We start from the raw sequence: 25783 nt of genomic DNA, 5'->3' as shown, positions 1-25783 counted from the left end.
TTAATAAATAATCATATTTCTAGAATTTAATATATTCTCAAATATTTTTTTCAATAGGCTTATCTTCTCAAATATTTATCGACAATGAACTAGAATTTAGTAGGCTACAGAAAAGTTTTGGTAATTTTAATAAAATATTTTCTTTGTAGTTTTTAAGAATATAAAAATCAAACCATGTGATATTAAGAATCAACTCAAGACTTACATTCTTCATATAAGGTTATATGAAGTGTTTTCGAACCTGAAAAGTATCGAAAATCTTTCACAAAAGTTTGTTGCTATAAGAAGGCATATTGTGTATCCACTGGTTTACTTTTGAGATTGGGATTTGATATTACTTGCTGCTACCGCATCGATTGAAAGAATTTTTTTGCCATAAAATTGTTAGGAACTGTCTCCATAATAAAACGGGAGATTATTGGATGAGCGATTATTTGGTTACCTGTATTTTTTGTAGCATTGAAAAGGAAAAAAAAATCTTGAATAGTTTTCAGATTATGAGAGCTCATCGAGAACATTTGTAATTTATTTTTTTTATTTTTATGAATTCTAATTTTCATATTATATACATTAAATCTAATTTCATATATACGTCAATTTTAGTCTTGTTCCCCACTTACATGTCGATGACATATCGTTAACATGCCCAGCTTATGTTAGACCGGTTTTCTTTAAAAATCGATTTTTATCGTCCGATTCGGTGACGCGGCGATGATGGGTGACGTGACGAAATGTGAATGGTACATGCGGCGGGAAGATTCGAGAACAATGGTATAGTATTGTAGGTGAAAATTATGAAATGAAAACATAAAGGACTAGAAATAATATGGTAAAATATGTAAATAATAGACGAATAAGATCAAAAGTTAGGATTTAATGTCTAAAATTAATGTTCCATCGTAAAATACAAATTAGTGTTCAATTGTAAAATCTACCAATATAATAAAGAGAAAATTATAGTTTCGGTCCTTTACTTTTTATCACTTTTTTTTCGTCCTATTTTTAATTTTTTTATTTCAATCCTATACCTTTCGTCATTTTTCTATTTTCGTCATTCAGTTATTTAATCCGTTAATTTCACTTACATGGAATCCGATGAGATGTCCACATCAGACGTATTGACACATGGATAAAAAAGGAAAAGTTAGGAAGATTTAATATAAAAGATGATAGAATTAATTAATTTTAAAAAAAAAGCCTCCAGGCAGACCACCGAGGGAGGCCTGGTGGTGTGTCTCACCAGATGCCACCTCCCTCGTGCGCAAGGTGGCTGCCAACGGCCTCGCTTGAGGTGAAGAGGAAGGATAAATGGGGCAAGTGACTCGTCAGGTGTCTCCATCACGCCAAACGAGGTCACAAGTTACCTTAACGTTGTCTCCACCACGCCAGAAGAGGAAGGACAAAGGGGAAATGACCTTCCATGAGGCACCACTGAGCCCTCCCTCTTCGATGTGGTCTCCTCTCATTTTCTTTTTCAAGTTTTTCTGATTTTTAACTATTCAGTATTATTTTTTAAAATTAAAATATTTATTGAGCTCCATCAGCAAATATATCCACATGGTGCCACATTAAATGCCACTCAAGTAAAAGTACGGAGGCAAGTGTCATATTTGTAAAATAGGAGATACATGTTGTATTCTATTAAAATAGGAGATACAGGAAAGTTAGCCAATAATATAATAAAGTTATAATGTTATATTATGTATATCTATATTACTACAAAAGGAAGAAAGTTTTAACTTTCACTTTTGGATAACATACACTATAGATAATTTTTTAAAATTCAGGACCATTTGGACATTAGTTGAGAGTATACGTCTATTTATATTAGATTTTTTCGATTACAAGTAAAATTCATGGATCTAGTTAAATAAAATAAAAATTCTTAAATATCTAATAAATGAATATAGATAGTCACACTTAGTATCGAATCTGAAACCACTTGATTATCAGGAGATAACGTATGTTACTACGTTACACCCTTTTTAATAAATATCTTATATTTTAAACCCCTGCTCCATCTATTAACTCCATTTTTCTCTCTCATTTGCATGGCTAATTCCTTAAGCCAGATGCAAGGCCCGTGCAAATGCATGGACTAAAATCATCGGGCATATTAAAAAATAACGGTCATTATTAGAATGGATATACATGTAAGGCAATTTTGTTTGTGACCAGCTCTTTGTACAAACAATATAAGCCTTCTTTCTAATCGGATAATCTTGCAGAGTAGTCAATTCAATGTGCGAATGTTGAAATTCTCCCTCTCAAGTTAAAAGGAGTTTCCCCTCAAGTGCAAATAAATATAAATATGAGTACCTCGTTTTGGTCCAGACTTGATCGGGATCAAAAGTAAGCCTCCAAGCACATCATTGGTCAAAGAGAGAATTCAAGCAGAAAGTCTTGTACAATGACAGTCTCAAAAGATGGTTTTCAAGAAAACTAAGATAAGTCCTCGAGTGCCTTTTTCAAGTAATTCTCTATTTTTGGTGGCCTTTAAAAAATGATACGGCATGGTTGGCAATATTTTTCTTGGGGTTTGAACGTGAAAAATAGTTTTCCAAAAAGGTCACGTGTAATTCCTAGAGATTTTGATTTTCAACCCCAACATCCGTATTTTTCAGCCAAAATTGGCACCTCAATTCCCTTGACTGGTAAAAACTCGAATCCTTTGATTACGACATTTTCTGTTCAATAGAACGAGGGTTCGAGACGGAGAAATTGATATTCTTTCGTCGCGAGAAATATTCATTTGTGATCATTTTCAGTAAGATAATTATGTCCCGATCATAAAAATCTTTTTCGATAAATTTTCTCCAAGAATGTGCCGAATATTTTCAAAATTGGTGAAAATGAAGTTTTGTAAAGTTCAGGGAATGAGACGTAATTGAATCGGACTGAACTAGTTCAGTTCGAAGAAATTAAATTCAATTCCGTCATTTGCAAAAAATAAGGAAGGCTCACGTGGGAGGGAACAACGTCGCGTGGATGCTAGCTGGCCATTCTTATCAAAATTGCCAGCTGGCGCGTCCCGGACCATCGAATTTGAAAAATTAAATTGCAAATATCCAGCCTACACTTTTGGTATTTACAAAACGACTCCCCGACTCCCATTCTTCTATAAATAAAGGGTCATTTTCAATGTTAGGGGACTTTTGCTAATGTCGATGTGCTGGAGGGCTGCTGAAATGACCAAAATTCCTTAATTCTATACCTTATTTACACGACTAAGAGCAAGGAACCACTAACCACGCTTAAGGCAACCTTTCTCGGGAATCGATTTATTCGAAATCGGTGGAATAAGGTATATGGCTGCTCATGGAGTACTCTGGTCGAGTTGAGTCCGAGCTCTCTAGCTAGGATTCAAGTTGGCTCCTCTGTCATTTCTTTATTCCTTGCCCGATTTTGTAAACCTACATGGCATGTTTGGTTCGCATGACATGATAGGGAATGAAATACATATTCCGTACAGAATACTCATTCCGACGTTTGGCTCGTGGGAATGCGGAATAGGTATTCCAGATCGGAATAGCCATCCGGCTTTCATAAGGAATAGGAAAGTCTCACTTGAATGTCCGGAATAGCAATTGTCCATACGGAAAATGGCGTGAAATTTCAAAAATGACCTCAAGTTACTTCACTTACTACAATATCATGCCATCAACATATTAGCAGCTTCCCCCGATTGCAGAGCTAACCAGAGAAGCGAAGTGCTCGAAGCCTCGTCCGAGCTCGATTCCTCCCTCGAAGCTCTGCGACTCGAAGCTTGCTCTTCACCCCCATTCCCTGCTTGAAGCTCCCGGTGCGCCAGCGACGGTGGTCCTCGGACGGAGGGCGAAGACGACGCCGGGGAACTCCGTGTCCATGGAGATGAAGGGGTAGCGGTTGATGACGGCGCGGATCAGCGCGAACTCGGACTCTAGGTTGTGGGGTCAGGCCTCTCTGATGACCACTGGAGGCTTCGAACTTGAATTTGGATTGGATCCCATCTGAATCGGGAGAGGGACGAGAGGCGGTGTTGGAGGTTGCCATTAAAGGAGTAGGGGTCGAGATCGGAGTGCGGACTGTGGAAGCTGCAAACTCTGGCTCGAGTTCGAGTTGATCCGAGAAGAAGTTACTGTTCATCTTCTCTGAGAAAAAGATTAATAGTAGCTTCTTTTATTTTATTTTTTTTAAATTTAATATAATATTTTAATCATTTTACTTTTATGTTATTTAATATAATGAGAGAATATGTTTTCATTAAGAAATTTTTTATTAATTATTTAGATAATTATACATATTTAATTTATTAAAATAGTTATTTCTAATAATTACAATTAAAAATAATATTATTAATAAACATTTAAATATTAATAATTTTACTATTTCTAATTAAAATAATTACTTTTATTAATAATCACAATTTTCAGTAATTTAATTAAATAATTAATTTTTGAAAAATATTTACTTTTAAATTATTTAAAATGTTTATTTTTTATTAATTATAAATATTGTCATTAAAGTTATCTATTTATCCTATAAAATCATATTAGATTTAGCATGAAGGGCAATTCTATCTTTTCACTATATTTTTGTTCTTTCCATTTCTTATTCAAGCCAATCGAATATCATAATTATAATTCTCAATTTTGTTATTCGCTCCAACCAAACAAAAAAAAATTATCAAAATTTATATTTTATTCCTTGTCTATTTTATTCCATGTCTATTCTATTCTATATCCATTGCATTCCAACGAACCAAACGTAGCCCTAGTGAAATCATGCTCTTTTCTTTGCTTTTACTTCAATTTTCAAGTTATTTGGACAATAAATGATGGTGATGAGGCTATAAGGCGACTTTGATGATGTTCTACCGGCCCTTGATACCAAATCCGGCATAGAAGAGGAGTGTCTTCAGTCGATCTTTTCTTTCTCGTTTTATGTATGGTAGTAACATGTATATATATATATACACATATGGTAATATCTCCGATTATACTGTCCTAAATGCTCGCAAGATAATCCCTTGATGTTGGAAGTTCCAACAAAAGATAAGGGCATTGGAGTATTTATGGTAAGCTTGTTTACTTGTATGTAGCTTTTTTTTTTTTTTTTTTTTTTTGGATAAATGATGAAACTTCATTGATAACAGATGAATTTACATCAGAAACCAATACCATTTTCCTCTATACGGAGTAAAATAAAAAATACCCAAGAGCTACTCCCAAGTCAACTAGTTGCAGTATCAAAATGGTGAAACATATGCCTCGCAATGATAGAGTGTGCAATTTTGCATGAGAATCGAGGGAGAACAGACAACTTTGCTTTCACATCCGAGAAGATCCTTCGTATTATAATTGTTGGAGGCGAGACTTGATTCCGGTAGAGCCTGGCGTTCCTCTCCCTCCAGATGCAGTAAATGTAGTGAGTCCAGAGAAGTTTAAGACAAATAATATCCAGCTTCTTTCCACGGAGAGAGGAGACCCAGCAAAGTTCCGTATTCCAGTCGACATTGTGTTTGTTCATTCCAACACGGTCTAATAAACTTCTCCAAATCCCTTGGGTGATAGGGCATTCAAAAAAGAGGTGATTTCGGGTCTCCAATTCCAAACTACAGAATTCGCATTCGGGTGCAGTAATCGAGATTCTCCAACTCATAAGCCTATCTTTTGTACTCAATCTATTATGAATACAAAGCCAGCTAATGAAAGAGGATCGAGGAAACTGCCCCTCAAACCAGATTGCGTTCCTCCATTCCATCTTCTGGCTTCTGGGACTAAAGCATTTCCACGCACTAGCAACAGAAAATGTCTCGGATTTGTGAGCCGTCCATGTGACCCTATCACGATCAGAGAGTTGAATTGCATTAGCGAGATCACGGAGCAGGCCAGCTTGCAGATCCGAGCTTCTAGGCCAATGCCAGCATCCATCAACCAGAATCGAACTAACTGTTGCGTGCTCCCTAATCGACGGAAAGCACTGGAGCCCCCTGGTGCAATAGTTTATTAAAGAACCGACCGGTAACCACTTGTCATACCAGAAAGATACATTCGTACCAGGGCCAACACAATAGCGGATATAGGGAGACATCAAAGTCCTCAGCTGCAAAAGTTTTCTCCAGTTCCAAGAACAATCACCAGGTATCCTTAAAGACCAAATACTTCGGTCTTTGATTAAATATTTAGCAACCCAGGCCACCCAAAGAGACCCTGAACGCACGAGGAGAGACCAAAGGTTTTTGAGTACGCATACCTTATTCCACAGGGTTAGGTCCTTGATACCGAGTCCTCCATCAGACTTTGGAAGACATAGAGTTTCCCAGCCGAGCTTTCCTCCTCCTATATGCTGCTCAAGGCCTTTCCAGAGGAAGGATCTGCACTTCTGCTGCACCAACTTTATGACTTTCTTGGGTAGAATGAAGTGGATACACCAGTAGCTGGCCATGCTGAAAAGTACTGAATTGATCAACTGTACTCGTCCCGCGTAAGACAAGTGTTTCACAGACCAACTCCTTATACGCTTTAGGATTCTCTCAGTAAGAGCCTCGCAGTTCTTCGTGGAAAGCTTGCCCGAGACAAGAGGGAGCCCCAAGTATCTCACAGGAAGAGTACCTTTCTTAAAACCCGAGCTATTCACCAATATAGAGATGCCTTCCTCAGTGATGCCTCCCGTGAAGATTTCAGATTTCTCAGGGTTCAGCTTGAGCCCAGACCAGTTGTAAAAGGTGTTCAACACTTCCAGAATGGCAACAAGAGACTCTTTGGACCCGTTTGTGAACAAGAATAGATCATCAGCAAAGCAGAGATGGGTGAGCTTGATAGACTTACATCTAGGATGGAAGCCGATTCTGCCTTCGTCTGCAGCAGTGTCCAAAAGCTTTGAGAAGACCTCCATGGCAATAACAAACAAATAGGGTGATAGGGGGTCACCTTGTCGCAATCCCCTTTGGCCGGCAAAGTAACCACATAAGGAGCCATTGACAGCCACTGAAAAGTAAGGATAGGTAATACATCCCTTGATCCATCTGAGAAATGATAGGGGAAATCCCATGACCTTCAAACAGTTAAGAATAAAATCCCAGTTCAAGGAGTCAAAGGCTTTCATTAGGTCAATTTTGATAGCACAACGGGGGGTTATTCCTTGTCTATGGTAGTTTCTTACAAGCTCATGAGCAAGCAAGACATTGTCAGATATTCTCCTGCCCTGCACAAAAGCTGTCTGGTTTAGGCTTATAACATCAGGAAGGACCCCTTTCATTCTGTTGGTGATCACCTTGGTAATGCATTTATACACCACATTGCAGCATGAGATAGGGCGGAAGTCCTTCATGCGATCAGCTTTCTCCTTCTTAGGGACAAGTGCTAATATTGTAGAATTCACCTCTCTGCGCAGCTCGCCTGTCGAAAAGTAATGTTGTACAGCAGCAAAGAAGTCTTTATGAACAATTCTCCAAGCATGCTTATAAAAATACACCGTGAAGCCGTCTGGGCCAGGTGATTTATCATTTCCCATTGAGAACAGAGCTGATTTGATTTCCTCTTCTGTGATAGGAGACACAAGCAGTTGTTGTTGAGCCTGAGAGATCTTCTTTTTGAGAATAGAAGAAAGTTGCGTCGCAGAGGTGCCCGCTACGCTTGCATCCTTTTCTCCTAGAAGGCTTTGGTAAAAGTTGACTGCTTCCGCTTTTATTTGATGTATATCTTCCAGCTTGGAACCTGAGTTAGTGTAGAGTACTCGAATGGAGGTTCTTGCATTTCTTATCTTCACTGCCTTATGAAAGAAAGAAGTGTTCTGATCCCCCGCTTTTAACCATGCCACCCTTGACTTTTGTCTCAGTAGCTTCTCCTCTTTATCCATGGCTTCTAATAGCTCAACCCTTATAGCGATTTCCTTTTCCATAATTTCAGAAGACATGCAATTACTTTCAAGAATTTCAGTTTGGATCTAAGCGAGTTGAGTTTGCAAGGCGTCAACTTTAGCATGCACATCCCCAAAGTAAGATCTATTGAAATCTTTCAGATGTCTCTTTAGATTCCTCAATTTCTTGTAAAGCACTGCCATAGGATTACCTTCCTGGACCTCCATCCACACACGTTCCACAAGTTTCAAGTACTCTGGATGCTCAGTCCAGAAATGGAAAAACTTAAAAGGCTTTGGGCCCGCATTCTCTTTGGCACCAAATCTCAACATGATAGGACTATGATCAGAAATTCCGGGAGAAAGAAATTCCACTGTTGAGGCAATATCCCGTTGAAACCATAAGTCATTAACCAACGCTCTGTCAATCTTCCTAGCTTGAAACCCCTCCTGTCTTTTGTTGCTCCATGTGAAAAAACAGCCGGTATAGGGGTGATCCTTAAGCTCCGATGTGCTAATGAAGTCTGCAAATTCTCTTATACTTTGATCAACAACAATTTCCCTCCCAACTACTTTGGCCTCTTCTAATTCTTTAATTGCATTGAAATCACCCATCAACATCCAACTATACCTCATACCCACTGTTAAAGTCTGCAGATCATGCCATAACACCCTTCTTTCCGACAAGTCATTTGAAGCATAAACAAAAGTCAAAACAACCCAACCAACTCCTTTGGGAACATTTACCAATAAATGGATATATTGACTAGTTTTGCTAAGGAATTGCACCTGCAAGTCCTCTCGTATCAGAATCCACAATCTGCCATTATGGGCATGCTGATAATTTTCCATCAACAACCAGCCCTTCCATTTATTCACTATCTTTAGACAATTGTTTTCCTTTACCCGTGTCTCAATGAGAGCAAAAATCCCTATATCGTGTTCCTTCGCAAACTTAAAGACCATTTTCTGTTTCAGAGGGTCATTTATCCCTCTAACATTCCAAGAGGTAATTATCATGATAGTAATTTAGGAGGTTTACCTCCCTTGCCCGTTCTAGGTTTCCTTTTGCCTTGAACTTTCTGGGTTGATTTCACCTCCTCCACTGTAATGCTCTGATTCTGTGTTGTAACTCCCCGACGCGAGGATACCTCCAGCTCATCATCTGAGCTGATCGCATCAGAACGAGACTTCACATCTTCTAAGAGAACTTGCTTGCTATTCACCTGTGAGGACTCTCCTTTGGAAGGGACTTCGATATTGTCCCCGTGCAAGTCACTCCATTCAGCCACTTTTCCTTGCTCTGATGCAAGGGGGGGAGTGGGAGTAATAGAGTTTGGGACCTCCAACTCGCAAACTCCCTGTCCAGCGAGCATTCCAGCATCAGGAGGGGACAGTTCAGCACGTTCAGCATCAGCTTTTTCACCAGCCCGAGGAGAACTCCCTTCCACAGGGGTTGGTGTCAGTATTGCTGGAGTGGCTGCAGATGGGTTGCTGCAACTGTGACCGAAAACTTTGCATTTGTCACACTTCTCAGGCAGCCATGGGGTGTCCACAAGAACCTCTACTGTGTGTTCATTTCCCAAATCAACATTCAAAACACTTGGAATTTTCTTCCCAAAGTCAATTTCTATACATACTTTAGCATAATCCAGTCTCGAGCGTAGGGCAGTAGCTCTATCCATGTAGAGTGGTTTACCAATCGCACTTGCTAAAAAGCTGATGCCTTTAGGATGGAAGTACTGAAGGGGAATTCTCCGCAATTGGGCCCACATCGGCATCTTCTTCAAACTCAGTTCCTCTTCAGTGAAAGTCGGACTCCATTTTTGCAAGATCAGAAAATTGCGCTCTACATGCCACGGTCCTGTTTCTAGAACCCATGTCATGACATCCTCATTAGGAAACTGGAAAATAAATAGGGAGCCCATGGTGCTAACCGTAACCTTCCCTTGTTTACCCCATAAACCGTTTACAACAGCAGCAATCTTTCCAAATTCGGGAGTCTTGCCCAAGAATCGACCAACAAGAGTGTAGCACCATTGGTCGAGTCCCATCTGCAGGATCTCCGATGGAGGTTTTACATTACAGTGGTCGACTCCTTCAAAGTACTCAAGATTTTGGTTTACCTTTGGAAAAACTTTTCTCCAGTTTAATGGCCCTTTCGGTGCCAATTTCTCACCGGAGATGGGTTGCGGAAGACTCTGGACACCATTTGTTACTGATTGAGGAGCCGATTCCGCCATTGCTGGTGAAGATTTGGCCTCCCACAGGCCTCTCAGCGGCGGAACCAGGAATCAGGCAGGCAGGAAGCAAGCAAGCAGGAATCAGGGGACGACTATTCCACAAGTGCACACTTCTCATGAGCATATCATCGAACACCTTACTTGCACGCAGAAGCAGCAAAATCGAGCTCCCGAACACTGGAAAGAGAACGACCAGACTAAAGCAGAGACGAAACCACCGACAGGAAGACAACACTGGAGACTGAACGACCAGACTGGAGACGACCGGAGAAGGAAACTTCGGATTGTACTCAGTGAGGCATTTCGTCGAACAGGTTGTCGGCAGTGGCAAGGGAAAATATGATCCAGCTCGATTTAATATCAGGAGAAAGACTGAGAAACCCCCAAACCCCCTCTCAAAGCTTTAATATGCATGATGAGAATTCTTCCAATTCCACCACGGCTTGTGTGAGGAGAGGCCTTTGGGTCTTTGTAGCTTAGTTTATTTATGATGTTCATGTTATGGATGAGAATTGGCTAATGAGGCCAAGTGATTAGATTATATTTTCATGTGCCTAATTAGGGGCAGACTTGCTAGGATTAGGCTTGTTTAGCTTAGTTACGCTTTCGTGTCTCCTAGGGCCGAGTGTGTTTAGAGGGTCAATTGAGGTCAAATGCATTTGATTTGAATTGCAAGCTCTCGGGTCCTTGTGGTCAAATTGATTAATTGTGCCGAATTGATTTGAAATTGGTGGAATTGGTTAATAGGTCTCGGCTATTTAGATGTTAGAGTCAAAATGGGTTCAATCAATTCACATGGCCCTAAAATTGAAGAATTTTGACTCTGTGATGGTGAAGTAGGTCTCGACGAAATTGCAATTTGTTGGTTCTAAGTGTCAATTTGTGTTTTATTGATTGATTGGAGTTAAAATCGGTTAAATGATATATATTCGACACTTAACTCACGAGATTTGGGAATTAATTCATCCACTTAGATAAAAGTCTAAGGCTTAATCGAGAAAGGTTCAGGTAACCTTGAGGGATTAGGGCTCTTAGAGTCGGAAATAAATTGATTACCTCATTTGGACATAAGGGTGAAATTGATTGATTAAGTGTCCAATTTGTGTGATAATTGATTAATTGAAATTAAAATTGGCTAATCATGTAAATCGACGTTTGATTCCATGGATTGGGGTAAACTCACCAAGGAGTCCTGGGAACAAATCAAATAAGACCTAAGAGTCTTGAGGGATTAGGACCTTCTTTAGATTATTTGGGGATCGTCCCGCGGGCCTGGTTTTTAGGCTTCCGCCGCCGACTTCGGCATGTTCTGTTAGATAAGCGGCCTAGGATCCAATTGGAATTGGAGTTGCAACAACACCGTTTATTTGGTCGTTGAGCCACCTAAGTTACCTAAGGGGTCATGATACTAACCACCTAAGGATTTAAAGTTTGACTCGCTCTTTCTAACCAGAGAAACGAGTCAGAGGCTTTGTTACGAGATTAGAGGCCCGCAAGCCAATAACTCACCCTTTTGATACCCTCATGAGCTCCTAATAGTTCTAACACTTTTTATTCGTTAAAGTTGAGTTATTTAGTCTTAGAGTCGAGTATATTGTCGCGAATGTACGAGAAAATTAAAGAATGAATTACAAACTCCGCACGATATACGTGTTGATACAATTATACAGTCCAACTCTCGAATAATGGGCCACATTCGGGCTAAGAAAAATAGATGGGCCATACATTCAGGCCAACTTACATCACTGGCCATACATTCAGGCCAACATCCATGAAGTGAGCCGAGTGAACCTACAAATCTGCGTAAGTCCCGAAAAGGGAAAAATGGGCTTTGGGCCCTTGAGTTAGAAAAATTCTAAGTTAATCCCCTATATTTACAAATTTTATTCACGGCTTAGGATTTTATCTGATTTGATTTACATAATCATATTTATGTGAATTAACCAATTAATTCCCAAAAATTCTATGAAATGATCATAATCCCTCAAGGTCAATTTGACCTTTAATTTGGACCCCAAGACTCAATTCATGGATTAATTACCCTTAACCTCGTGGTTCGTATCAATATACGTGATTATTCATTTTTAACCAATTTACAGACAAGAGGTTGAATTATTAATCCAATTAAGTTAAGTGGTTGACTAATCCGGTTTATGGGATCCCGAGTCCTAATGACCCGCCCTCAAGGTCCCAAAGACCTTCCTAAGTGTCTAAGACACCCTAATGGTATCTAATTACCCCTAGGCTCGTGTAATTAAGTCAAATATACATGATCATTACAAATTAACATGTCAATTTCACGGTTTGACCGATTTTGACACAATTAAACACATACAAGTTCGACCAACACTCAACCCCAAGGGGTTTGGCCTAGTGGTTAAAGTGCGCCTAAATTTGCACCAAATTTCGGGTTCGAATCCCCTTGGGGTCACTGGAGCGTTTTTGGCGTTATTACCCGTTCTGTGCGCCACCGAGGGTTCACGGAGCCTTGGGGATTAGTCGGGCGAAGCCTGGACACCCCGGGTTAGCAAAAAAAAAGTTCGACCAACACTCACAAAGTGGCTATCCATATTAATCAAACCTAAAGACATTCAATTAGACTCAATTGGATTCCAATTTCTAAGGCAAAAACACTAATTAAATAAATTTAACCTAAATTGGTCTAATTACTCATAATTAGGCTCTAAGTAAGTGAAATCGATCATCAATTGAACCCTAATCCACTCAGCCTTACACATCATTCATACATTCATGATCTCCATACATCAATTGAAGCATAAATTGAAAGGATTGACCACAATTAGGCCTAATTACACAAGAAGAATGAATACTCAACATAATTAACAATTATTTAGCCTAATCAAGCCCTAATTCAATCAATTAGGACTCATATCAATTCAGCAAAAAAAATTCAGCATGCTTAAGAAGTCAATTTAGAGCTAATTAAGACTAATTAGACCCAATCAAGAAATCCAAACAATACGAAGTCAAACACGCTAATTAGACTTAATCGAGCAACAAATCATCAAATTAGCTCCCCTAAGCCTATTTTACAGAAAATTTCAGAATGTTGCAAAGCCCAATTTCATGTTAATTTCACCTAATTAAGCTAATAAGACCCTATCATAGCCGAGTTCGTGATTAAGCCGATTACACACGATTTAAGCCTAATTATACCCAATTGACCCCAAATTAGACCAAATCACCACACTACCAGAATACAATCACGAGTAATTAAGCACGATTAAGCCCAATTAGAACCTAATTAGCACATACATAGACTAATTACAACTAATTACGACTTATTATAACTAATTATACACAAATTGACTCATTCAACACCAAATCAAGTCCAATTAACATGCAATTAGTCTTCCTCGAGTATAATCAAGATTAATTAGCCAAGTTCGAACCTAATTAAGCAAGATACTACTCAATTAATCCTAATTAAGCTCTAATTCACACAATTTACCAACCTAGTCATCTAATCTATACGTATTTAAGCTAATTAAGCATGTAACAACCAAGGCACAAGCTCGAGAGCAGCCTCGGTTCAGGACAGAGGTCCTAGACCTCCTCTCACCTTAGTTCAGGCAATGGTTCGGGATCCCGAGCTTGGAAATGGTGTAATCGGGCTCAAGCTCATTATATCCTACTAAATATTTATGAACTATAGGTGTTATTAGGAATTTTGGGGTTACCTTAGCAGAGTTTCAACACATGAATTGCCAAAAGTCTTTTAATGCTGAAAATGGACCCTTATTTGTAGGCATAAGGGAGTCAGGGGTTGTTTTACAAAATGCAATTTAATTTTTAAAATTTGAGAGTTATGGATGGGTCCAACTGTCCGAATCAGTCCGTTGGGACAGTTGGCCGGCAGGCGCAGTTGGTACCCCCGCCTCCGTATAGGGATGCGGGAGCAAACCGCACGCAGTCGTAAATATTCATCCCGATAGGAGCTCACTCGAACGAGTTGGTCTGAACTGGTTTGGTAGGGCAAAAATAACATATCTGCCCTCAAACTTTCAAAAACGTTATATTTTCACCATTTTTGGGGATTTTAAAGCACTTTTGAGTGGAGAAAAATTATCAAAAAATATCTTTGGGTTTAGAAAAAATTTCTTAACTAGAAACCACCCCGAAATGAATATTTTCGGTACGTGAGAATCTCAATTTCTCCATCTCGAACCATTGTCCTATTGGATAAAATATTTGAATCAACAAGTTTTAATCAGAGAAAATTCATCATGCATTTTTACATAAAAAAAAATACGAGTAATTGGGTTTAAAACAAGGTCTTCGGAGAGTGAGCATCAAGTTTTCGAAATTCGTTTTACATGCTTATCCGGGAGAAAGAAATATTGCCATTAACTCATATGGATTTTGAATATAGGCACGGATAGTCAAAATTAAATACTCAATACTCGAGGACGCATCTGTTTGTTCTTGATAGTCCGTATCTTACGGGCGATCCTGGGGTGCTTTGTAGGTTCTTTGATTTGAGTGCTCCCTAAACAATGATCCTAGAGCCGAAACGAGGTTCTTACAAGGATTAATTTGATAATCACTTAAATTTGGCCATAATGAAATTAGGAAAAACGAAGAAAAAATAAAATTGTGAATAAAATGAGTAGACTTAGAAGAATTGACTTAGATTTTCATAGGATTGGGCAATAGGCCCATTTTTCTATTTTTGGGCTTAAGCCCAATTAAATTTTCTTGAGCCCAACAAGGCCCATTGGGTCCATGGATGGATGAATGAGAACGAATGTGACTGTAGTGCAGGGATTGATGTATGTATGGAATGGATGTATGGGTACACGTGTGGTGTACTTGTATTTGTAATTTCATACTTGTACATATGTATATATACAAGAATAAGACCCTAGATACAACAATTGGACAATAAATAAAATAAGTGTTAGGTAGTAAAACCCATGGGGTACCGATTCGGGCAATGCCCTCACTTGTGGGCCTTGGTGTTATAATAGAACCCCCGAGTCTAGATTTCTGGTTCAAGACCGAGTCAAAATAAAAGGTGGTAGTATCTTAACCATATTAGAGACTTAGGTGGCTCACCGGCCAAGTTAAACGGTGTAATGGCGACTCCAAACAAGTCTCAAGTTTTAGGCTAATATAACCCAACCAAATCGCTAGTGCGTAATTGCCTATCGACAGTAGGTCATTTAGGTAATTTTGCATCCTAATTTCTTCCCTAATTAGGTGAAGATTGAAATATTATCTGTTATCTCAATAGTTTTAATATTTTCTTAAATGACTATTATAAAGATGGTAAGAATTAGTATCAATTATTTAACTTAAAAACTTAGAGCTAAATATAACTGTTAATCTTTAATAAATATTATGAGGGTTGCAATCTTATTCTCAATAAGAAAAATATTGAACCAAGTGATTTTTTAAGACAAAAAGGAGTGTATCTATATATTCATAGAGCGGTCATCATCTCCTTCTACTCTTGTTATTTTATTTTTCATATTATTGTTTATTGTAAAATATAATTTATTGGTAGAATAAAAAAAGAAATATTAAAATTCAATTGAAAAATATTAAAGATTTATATTATAAAGATAAAAATAAATACATTTTAATTGATCAAATTATTTCAAACGATATTTAATCCTTAAATAGTAAAATAAGGTAATATTAAGATAGATCAAAACAGGTCCCATTCTTCTTCCTCATTAAGCCACGTGTCAACACTTCTATTTTTTCGATAATAAGAGATACACATAGGTCCAGTACAAGAAAATGAAATGAAGCCAAATAAATGGACACATAACTCCCATTGGTGAGGATCGAATCCAGATCTCTTGATTCCGAGTGGCACTTTATGCCACTGCACTAACATCCATTCCTTCACATGTTAGCACTTTTAATTAGTTGCTTTTTCTCAAATTATATAATTTACTTACATTTACATGTATTACAACATCAACAGCATTTCATTAAAAAAAAGTTGAAACTATTGTTTTATCAGGCATAGAGAGGGTGAATGGGGAGCGACTCCCACTCGCTAGCCTATTTTTTATTATATATATATTTTTTTTCTTCTTTTTTTTTTCCGATCTACTTACTCACTAAGGATAATGCTCTTCTGATTGTAAATTTTCTCTAATCACAAGACTCAAATTACTTAGAGAAAATAACCACTAAAGTTCGTAAAAGAAACGTATCTCAATTCGTCATCAGTATAGGTAATTTCTTTTTATTTGTGATGTTAGAAATGCCGTTATTTTTTGGTGAAACGCAATGTTAGACTAACATATTGTTTGAGAGTAATTATTGTTTGGGTATTAACTTTGCTTTAGCCATGATATACTTTTAATAAATATTAAACTTACTGTCAAGAATGTTGTCCACATAAAATTACCGGACCACATAATGCCTATTATATTACGATCATAGTACTCTAATTAGAAATATTAAAAATTCAAATTAAGATTAGTTGAGAGAAAGATTAACTTTTATAACGTATGAAATATTAATTAGTACAATCTTTTAAGAAACAAAAATTATTTACTATCAATCGAGAGTTCATAATTTTTATACATAAAATAGTTTTATCATTAATTTCAACTATATTATATATTAATTATTGTATAGATTATTATAGTACCCTAGTATGTACATGAATATGTTATTCTCGCTCACTGGGTGTGTTTATTTTTGCAACAAAGTTTAACCCAACTCAACTCAACTTCACTTATCTTCAATTCAACATCACAATCATTACTTTTTTTATTTTTTAAATATTTTTAACCATTCAATTTAATTTTTAATATTAAATTCTCTCAACTATTCATTATTTTTTCACAATTCAACAACACAATCATTACTTAATCATTATTTTCTCTCAATTATTTATTACTTTTTCACATTTTTTCTCATAATTCAACAATACAATTATTACAAACTAATTAAAATAAAAACTCAACTCAACTCAACTCTCAATCCAAACACACCTGGCCCATCCCTGGGGCGGCCATGGGGAACTGGCGGTGATGGAGAGTTGCTTATTGGTTTTTTCAAAATTTCCCTCGTGGAGAACGAGTCAGAACTGAAAAATCAAGCTAGGAAAGGAGAACGGAAATTTCATAACGGGATTAAGGAAGAGTCAAAATTGGAATTTTGTCACCAAAACATGCTTTCGATCATGGGGTCAAATCACGCAGATCGTTGAATGGTCGCCTTACAATAGGTTTTTCTTTTCCTTTTCTTTTTCTTTTTCTGAAAAGTAACAGAATAAGTCTTGCAGTAGGTATTAGCTATGGTGAGCTTGGACTCCAGATTCGACATTAAAGGACAGACTGGGCCTCAAGCACATAGCCCTAATTGACCTGTTGGCATGATTTACAAGCCTATATATCTATATTTATTTCTATATACAATACTAAACGTTCGACCAACTATCAAGAAGCGCTACGTAAGATAAAGTAGAGTTCTCATTGCATTACTTTTTTGTGTAACCGTCGACAGTAACATAACAAATAATGCAATAATGTGATGTCACCTCACCTTTTAAAACCGAACATGCATTGGAAGATGATATGACGAACTTATAATCAATCTATTAAATTGCAGTATTAAGTCTTTCAAGACACAGAATAGTTCTTCTCATTTTGCTTGGAACTCTTCTGAGAAGATGGCCACTTGCTTCTGGTAATGTTTTACTTGTGAGATTGGTCACTTCCTTCTCATGAATTTGAATCACATTTTTTTTTGTCACGTTGAAAGTGAGATTCTTTTACATTGGGATGCATTATAATTTTAACTTAAGAGTGGAAGAAATTCTTCACGATTATAGGTAGATTCCGTCCTTAGTCCTTTCGCTTATAGAGATATGGGTAATATTTGTTCACTGAATCAAGTGCCCTACAAGATTGTACGATTGGAAAGAAGGTTACTATTATTTTTACAAAGAGTTGGTCACAAATCTTAGTCACTAACGAAATTGTCTTACCTATATATCCATTCAAATAGTGGTCGTTGTTTTTTTTTTTTATATGCATGACGATTCTAGCCCGTGCTTGTGCATGGCCTTTCATCCAGTTACAATTAACTTTGATCTATTAACTATTAAGTAGGAATTAACAAAGAATAAGTCTTTTTTTTCTGAATTTGGGTAAATGACCTATAAAATTATTACGTTTACTTATCAAAAGTTGCAAATTTAATTTTACAAATCTTTCTTGAATTTTCCCCAAATTAAGCCAAGTGCTCAATTCAGATATTAGTATTCATGTGCCGCTTGCCATGTGTTTATTTTTTATTTGGTCCAACACGGCATCTAAAATCAGAAAAATAATAATAATAAAAAAAGAATAGTTGAGAAGGTCCTATTCATCACAATCCACGAGCGGGTGGCCTCGCCAACGGCTACCACCTCCTAATGTTGTCAATGACCCCAGCAGGCTCTTAATGGTATTTGCAATTTTAATGTTAATTGCACTTTTTTTTCTTTCAAAAAAATTAGTCTTTGTATATCTACTCTTCCAAGGCATCCAGAGCATGTATAGCTGAACTATATGGAAATTATAATATTAATGAATAGTAATATGAATAAATGTAAAGAAATATGAACAAAAACATATCATTTCAGAACATTTAATATAGATGGTTATTATTCTCCATAATAATAGTTATCTAGAACTCTTATAAAAAAAACATGTAAATTCAATCGAATTGATATGGTAAATTAATGTAACTTAACTAATATTTAAAAAGTAACTAAGTGTTTAATTTTAATTGGTGGCAACAATAAGGTTAATAAAATCACTATTAAATAATTATCAAAATGTTGATATAATTGAAAATATTAAACGTACCATGTAACAAATTACAATAAATATTGTAGAGATGTATATAAAGATTAAAATATTTCTGAATAAAATGCCATGAAATTATTACTAGCAATTATTCTCTAATTAGAATACTCTCACTTTTTTAATTCTTTTTTTAGTTACAATGAAAAGTCGTAAGCCTAATATAATAAAATAGAAATTTAATAGTAAATGAGCACAAATAGTCCCACTAAATATTGAATATGAAATCTCTTGACTACCATACGAAAATATACGCTACTATACTACACCTTCTTTTGTTTATTTTTGGTAATTCTTAGAAAAGAAAGCGAATGAAAATCTTACCCGGAATGAAATGCTAGGTCCTCCCGCTAGTTATAATTAATGCCACATATACATAACTGGATGAAAACGATAGAAATTATATAGGATACAATATGTCGGGGCAGTTGAAGACGACGGCAGCCCTCCAGACATAGTCAGGCAGGCCAACATGTACTGTGCATACATGGCGGACATTATATATTGCTAGGGATCAGTAGACCGTGGGAGGAAGGGACAGTGCTCACATGAAAATGAGAAGAACCACGCATGGAGCAGGGCTAACTTCCTGCTGCTGCGTGCTTTGATTATTATTAAAAATATCTATACTAAATTTTGTGCCCGTGCTACGCGAGCGATTTCGTGTAAAATATTAATTATATATATGTATTGTTTACTTCTTGAATTTGCCCTGAAATTACGATTGAAATTAGTCTTCAATATCATTATACTCCAAATCATCATTAAAAATATATGGTGGGAAAAAGGTGAATAAAAATATTACATATCTATATAAAATACTAAAAGACGGGACGACACATCGATGAGCGCTATGTAGGACATAAGATAGTTCTCCTTGCGTAACCTTCGTGTGACCACAAATAGTAACATGATAAATGACGCAATAATGTAATGTCATCTCACCTTACCGAAATGACCTGTATTGAAACGTAAAGAGACAGATTTATGATCAATCTACTAAATTGTAGAATTGTTACGTCACATATTGCTTGGGACTCTTCTTAAAAGGTGGCTACTTGCTTTTGATAATATTTTACTGGAGACGCTGGTCACTTGTTTCTCTTGAATTTGCATCATAGTTTTTAAATTTTTTCATATTAATAGTGAGATTATTCCGGATCGGGAATATTATTTTTTTAAAAAAAATACATAATCTTTATAAATAATAATAAAATAAATTATGTAAAAGAGTGGATTTTGGAGAGTGGAGGGTGGCTGGCCCCCTCAAGCACACGTCCCTCCAACCCTCGCCGCTGCAATCCCTCGACCACCCCTCGGAAGCTCGGACCGACCAAGAGAGGCCAATGGGAGCTCAGGTCGAGGGGCGAGAGAAATGGTGGCAATTCCGGTGGATGGAGTTCCTCCTTTTCTTCCAAAAAGTCTATAAATTGAAAAAATTCGATGAGAATTTCAATTTTGATACCATCAAATCCATCCAGCGAATCTCGCGCCTTCCATCAAATCAGAAACCTCCGCACAGGACCATTCAAGGGGTAGCCTTTTGCCTGAGTCCTGCCGAAGCATTAATGTCCATACATTCTCCACTATTCAATTTGGAAGGCATGACCATTAAAGGGAAATTTCTGGATTCTGTGGTTAAATTTCAGTAATGGGTCAAGTACAACAAGAGTTTTGGATTTTGTATAAAATTATTTTACACAGTTTATACAAAAAGCTCTTGTATAAAATTCAAAACTCTTGTACAGTAAAAGTAAGTGTTTTGGATTGTGACTGAAAATTCAATTATAAAATCCAAACATTGTCCAACCATCAAATTAGTAAAAATAAATAAATAAAATCGCCAGGAAAAAACATTTCCCAAATGGACTTGCCCGTTTTGACTTATAGTAGGCCAAATGAATGGAAGAGATGAGTCCATGATAATGAAAAGGGAAGGAATTCATCAAACAATCACGATCAAAGCCTCGACGTGAAAGCAATTGCCCACCAGAAAGAACTACTTATGGGCAGCAGCCCTATTGTAATAAATGTCCAAACATCACGCAGCTTGGTGAGGTGAAATTGTCATGGTATGGAGGCCTAGCCAAGACGCTGGATGCTGATAATAAAGAGAAATCTGCATCTAAATGAGCAATATGTGATATATCTACATTCGACAAGGATTCAAGAATTCAAATGCTAGACTTGGGGGAGTTGGCCCTTACGAGTCATTTCGGGATCAACACGAGTTAACTGTATTGATAAGGCAACTGTCGGTGACGTCTATATCACATGAGAAGACGAGCTTTGGATTGTGACTAGCAATGCAAATTTATAAGTCACATGACAGAATAATGACAGAAAATTGATGGCGCAAGATCGATGCGTGGCATGCCTATATGTGGTCCACTTGTACCTTGATAAATCTCCTGTCACCCTAAAATCTAGAAATTTTTTTGCTATTTTTCTGTTCCTGTTATATAGCAATTTTACCATCATTTTACAATACAATAATCATAAAAAAAGTCAAAGAGAGTATAATGTATTGACGTATGTCATCGCTTAGTAATTAATAAATTCTAGATTATATATTCAAATGGGACTATAAGTGTCTTTTATTAAATATTTAGGAATTCTATATCATTGTAAAATCTATGGAACTCTTTTGTAATCGAAAAAATAATTTAAAAATGTTGCACAAATTGCTTGTAAAGTCATCATATTTGAGATTTTTTCAAATAAAACTAACATTTAAAATTTGATTTTAAAAATCACAATTTTAATTTTTGCTGCCAATTTTTAAAAGGAATTGTTTTGTCGATTAATTGTTGACACGACTCATTCACGTTTGAATTTTCGATTGACGTAACCTTCAAATTGAGAAAAAAAGGGAAACAAAGAAAAGGAAAAACATCAACTGGGGCTGGTGGCCACGCAACCGGGCCGCAGTCGAGGTCAGTAGAGATCACAATGGTTTGCGTGTGATTTGGTGTGAGAAAATATTAATAAAATTTCAACAAAAAGATGAATCTGTTTTTTTTTTTTTTTTGTGAGTAAGTGATGATGAGCTTATTAGAGCATAGATAATAGTCATAGTCCTATGGCACTCACATACCCATCAGAATCAGCTATTGCTACGAGAACATCTCCCTCTCCAAAGCTCTCCCATGCGACACGTAAATCTGCCAAGGACTTGACCTGCTTGTGTTTTCTTATGAGGCAGTTCCCGTTGAGATGACCATTCTCATTTCAAATCAGCAAGCCACCCTTCATTTCATCACATTGTTTCGGCGAATTTCATCTTCGTTCCGTGGAGATAAATAGAATCATACTTTACTTCATAACCAAACGTCACCTAAGAGGTTTATTTAATTTTACTAGACACATGGATCTCCTTTTGTAGCCGAAAAAAATCATAATATAGGATTTATTATATCAAAGGACAGAAAAATTATTTATACTAGTTGAGAAGCATGTGCACTGCACCTCTCTCTCATAGTAAAGTCTAGAACAGCGTCCAACATTACATCTATTAGTATGTCCTTCGTCATGAGTCTATATCAGGCGATTCGTGTCTGCAAGTTTAACAAATACTAGGCTGAACTCCTGTGATCTGCTGTCGGTTCAGCGGGTCATTTGATTTTTATGATATTTGATTTAATCCAAAAATACTAATTATTTATAAATTTTACATAATTGTTCAAGAAATAGATCATATTGTAAAACTTAATAATGTCAACCATAAATAAATAATCTATACAAATTTCTGTATCTATTAAATCATGTGCACATTTATTGTAATAAAGAATTAATGTGTAAGAAAGATCATTTTATCAAACAAAATTAAAATTTTAACTTAATTGTATCATCATTTCTTTAAAATTTATGCGTCTTTTTGGATTTGAAATTCTAATAATACTTTCATTATCTTTGAGAAAAATATAATTGTTTCTACATATCATCAAATTTTTTTATTATCTTTACCTTTAGATAACTTACCATATATTTTATTTATTTATCTTATGTCATACTTCATAAACAAAATGTGCATAGAGAAATGTATTTTACTGTAAGTAATAATTTTTTTTTTTTTCAGAAAGTATGGATGTTCTACCCAGTATTATTTGAATAGCATACCTAATAGATGTATAACAATTCATAATTTATGGTTTTGTTTTACGATGTGAGCAAAAAAATATTGAATATTGAAGAGTCAATTTAGAAAATATTAATGGTAAACATATCATTTTAAAAATAAAAATAATATGGATGGTAGATGTAATTTTTTGCATGTTAATATTAGGTAAATGATTCTATTTAGTGATTAAACAAAGCTAGAAAATCTATTGTATTATGTCTCATATCATCATTAATTTATATTTGGTATATAATATTTGACTTATTGTGGTATTTACCCAATATTTAATTCATTTTAATTTAATATAAGTATGTAAAATGGCATGTATCAAGATGTTTGTATCAATATTGTGGAAGTAATTTTATTTAGTCATTAAAAAAACTAACAAATCTATTGTATTACATTTTATATTATCATTTATATTTAGTAGATAATACTTGATTTATGGTTATATATACCAAAAATTTAATCTTTTTTATAATGAAATGATTAAGTTATTTAGAGATAATACTTAATTTATGGTTATATTTATAAAAAAATAATCATTTTTTATATCGAAGTGATTAAGTTGTTTTTCATATATAAAAAAGAAAAATTACATATTTATAAAAAAAAATTATAAATACGGGTGGTTGAGGAAAAATGTTAGGAGTATATAAAAAGAAGGGCAAATTACAAAAAAAACCCAAATTTTGTAAAATATCTCAGTTTTGTCCTAAATTTTATTTTGTAACAAAAAAAAACCATAAGTTTTCTAAAATGTCTCAAAAATGACATCCGTTATAACTTCCGTCAATTTTTGCCTACGTGTGACCTACGTGGACTGTTAAAGGGACCCACCATCAGCAGCAAAAATTGACGGAAGTTATAACGAATGTCATTTTTTAGACATTTTAGAAAACTTATGGTTTTTTTTGTTACAAAACAAAATTTAGGACAAAATTGAGATATTTTACAAAACTTGGGTTTTTTTTTTATAATTTACCCTAAAAAGAAAGAATAAAATGTTGCTTTCAATTCGGATGGGCAGGGAATCAAACTCCAGATGTCAACACCAAGGGGGCATGCTTTACCACTACACCAAATTAGCAATTCTAACCTCTTAGCCCCCTTCAAACTTTTAAAACACGATTAGGCAAAGATAAAAAAAAAGGTGCAAAATTTAATGGAGCGACACATGTCCATCATAAACAACAGTTTTAATTGTATTTAATTAATGATTTTTTTTTTGGAATTTGGGTGCATGTTTAACAAATAAACTAAATATTGGTAGGGTAAATAATGGCATGTATCTTAATCTTGTGACGTTTTCTCAATTTTAGTATGACCTTTCAAATTGACATGAGGCAGTCTAACATTTAGGGTTCAGTGTCAAATTTATCCCACCATGAAATTTTCATCCTTTTTGAACAAAGAAATTGACGTGGCACGTTATTTTTTTTTTGAAAAATGACACCGTATATCACAGTTTAAAGACAAGTATCACAGTGCATCATATTTCAAAAAATTAACAAGATGCATCAAGAAAATTTTGAAAGTTTTCACCGTGCATCATATCGTTACTCTTCCGTTCAAAATGGGATTAAATGGTGAAGTTACAACATTTTCAGGGACATTATTGCACAAAATAAAACTTCAGGGATTTAAACGAAATAAAATAGAAAATGTAAAAAAGAAAAGAAAAGAGAACGAAGGGACTGATCGGGGGCCCCGCCAACACTCGACCCCCCGATTGGGGTCGCCGGCTTGGTCTAAGCCGACCGACGACCCCAATGGGGGGGTCGATTGCTGGCGGGGGTGCCGGGTGGCCGGCGGGCGCCCCCGATTAGCCCCTTTATTTATTTATTTTTTACATTTTTCATTTTATTTCGTTTAAATCTCTCAAGTTTTATTTTGTGCAATAATGTCCTTGAAAATGTTGTAACATCACCATTCAATCCCATTTTGGACGGAAGAGTAACGATATGATGCACGGTAAAAATTTTCAAAACTTTCTTGATGCATCATGTTAATTTTTTGAAATATGATGCACTGTGATACTTGTTTTCAAACTGTAATATGTCCTGGAATTTTCCCCTTTTTTTTAACGATGCTCACATGTAGAGCGTGAGGGCCCCTCCCATCGCTAGATGTCAAGAAGAGTTCGTCGAGCCAAATTCAAGCCGACTGTTCTCATTGCTCAAGCCACCAATTTGCGAGTTCTTGGATGCTACGGAAAGCTCATATATAGGTCTACAACTACGAAACATTTCTTGAGTCAAAAAGGGAAGAAACGAGCTAGGAAATTGCTGTTGAAATTCGATTTTCATTACACAAGGCGTAAAACCTTTGGAAAGCAATATCTCTCAAACTGTACAACGAAATTACGACCCGTGATTATTGTAGTTCCTTCTTTCATGAGGAATATGACCATGTCAATAATATTTGGACAAAAAATGAATCTAATAGAATTCCCCATTAAAGAGAGAGCTCGAGAGGTTATTAATGGCGAATTTCATTAGAATCATTTTATGTCCAAAAGATTTAATAGTCAGATTCCTCATGTCGCAAGTTTTTGCCTTGTGTGATGAAAATCTATGCACAAATAATTGTTTATGGAATTTAATTGAAAATTTTGCATTCAAACGTAAGATTACATTTCTTAATGTTTTTTAATGTAATTATTCTTTTTGGGTTTCTAATAAAATAAACTTATATAAATCATTATCCAAAGTATAAATGAATATGTGCGCACCTGA

At 35.9% G+C, this 25783-nt stretch overlaps 1 protein-coding gene across 1 annotated transcript; it reads right to left on the bottom strand.

The window, feature by feature from the left end:
- Positions 1-7926: 7926 nt before the first annotated feature.
- LOC116214421 lies at positions 7927-10082 on the bottom strand. The gene is made up of 3 exons (XM_031549829.1): positions 8882-10082; positions 8629-8771; positions 7927-8490 (listed from the first exon to the last, which is right to left on the bottom strand). Exons 1-3 carry the CDS (start codon positions 10080-10082, stop codon positions 7927-7929), a joined length of 1908 nt encoding a protein of 635 aa, XP_031405689.1.
- Between the last annotated feature and the right edge of the window lie 15701 nt (positions 10083-25783).

Source organism: Punica granatum, chromosome 7, assembly GCF_007655135.1.
Source record: "Punica granatum isolate Tunisia-2019 chromosome 7, ASM765513v2, whole genome shotgun sequence".
NCBI classification, from domain to species: Eukaryota; Viridiplantae; Streptophyta; class Magnoliopsida; order Myrtales; family Lythraceae; genus Punica; species Punica granatum.
This window is presented reverse-complemented; position numbering and strand designations above follow the sequence as displayed.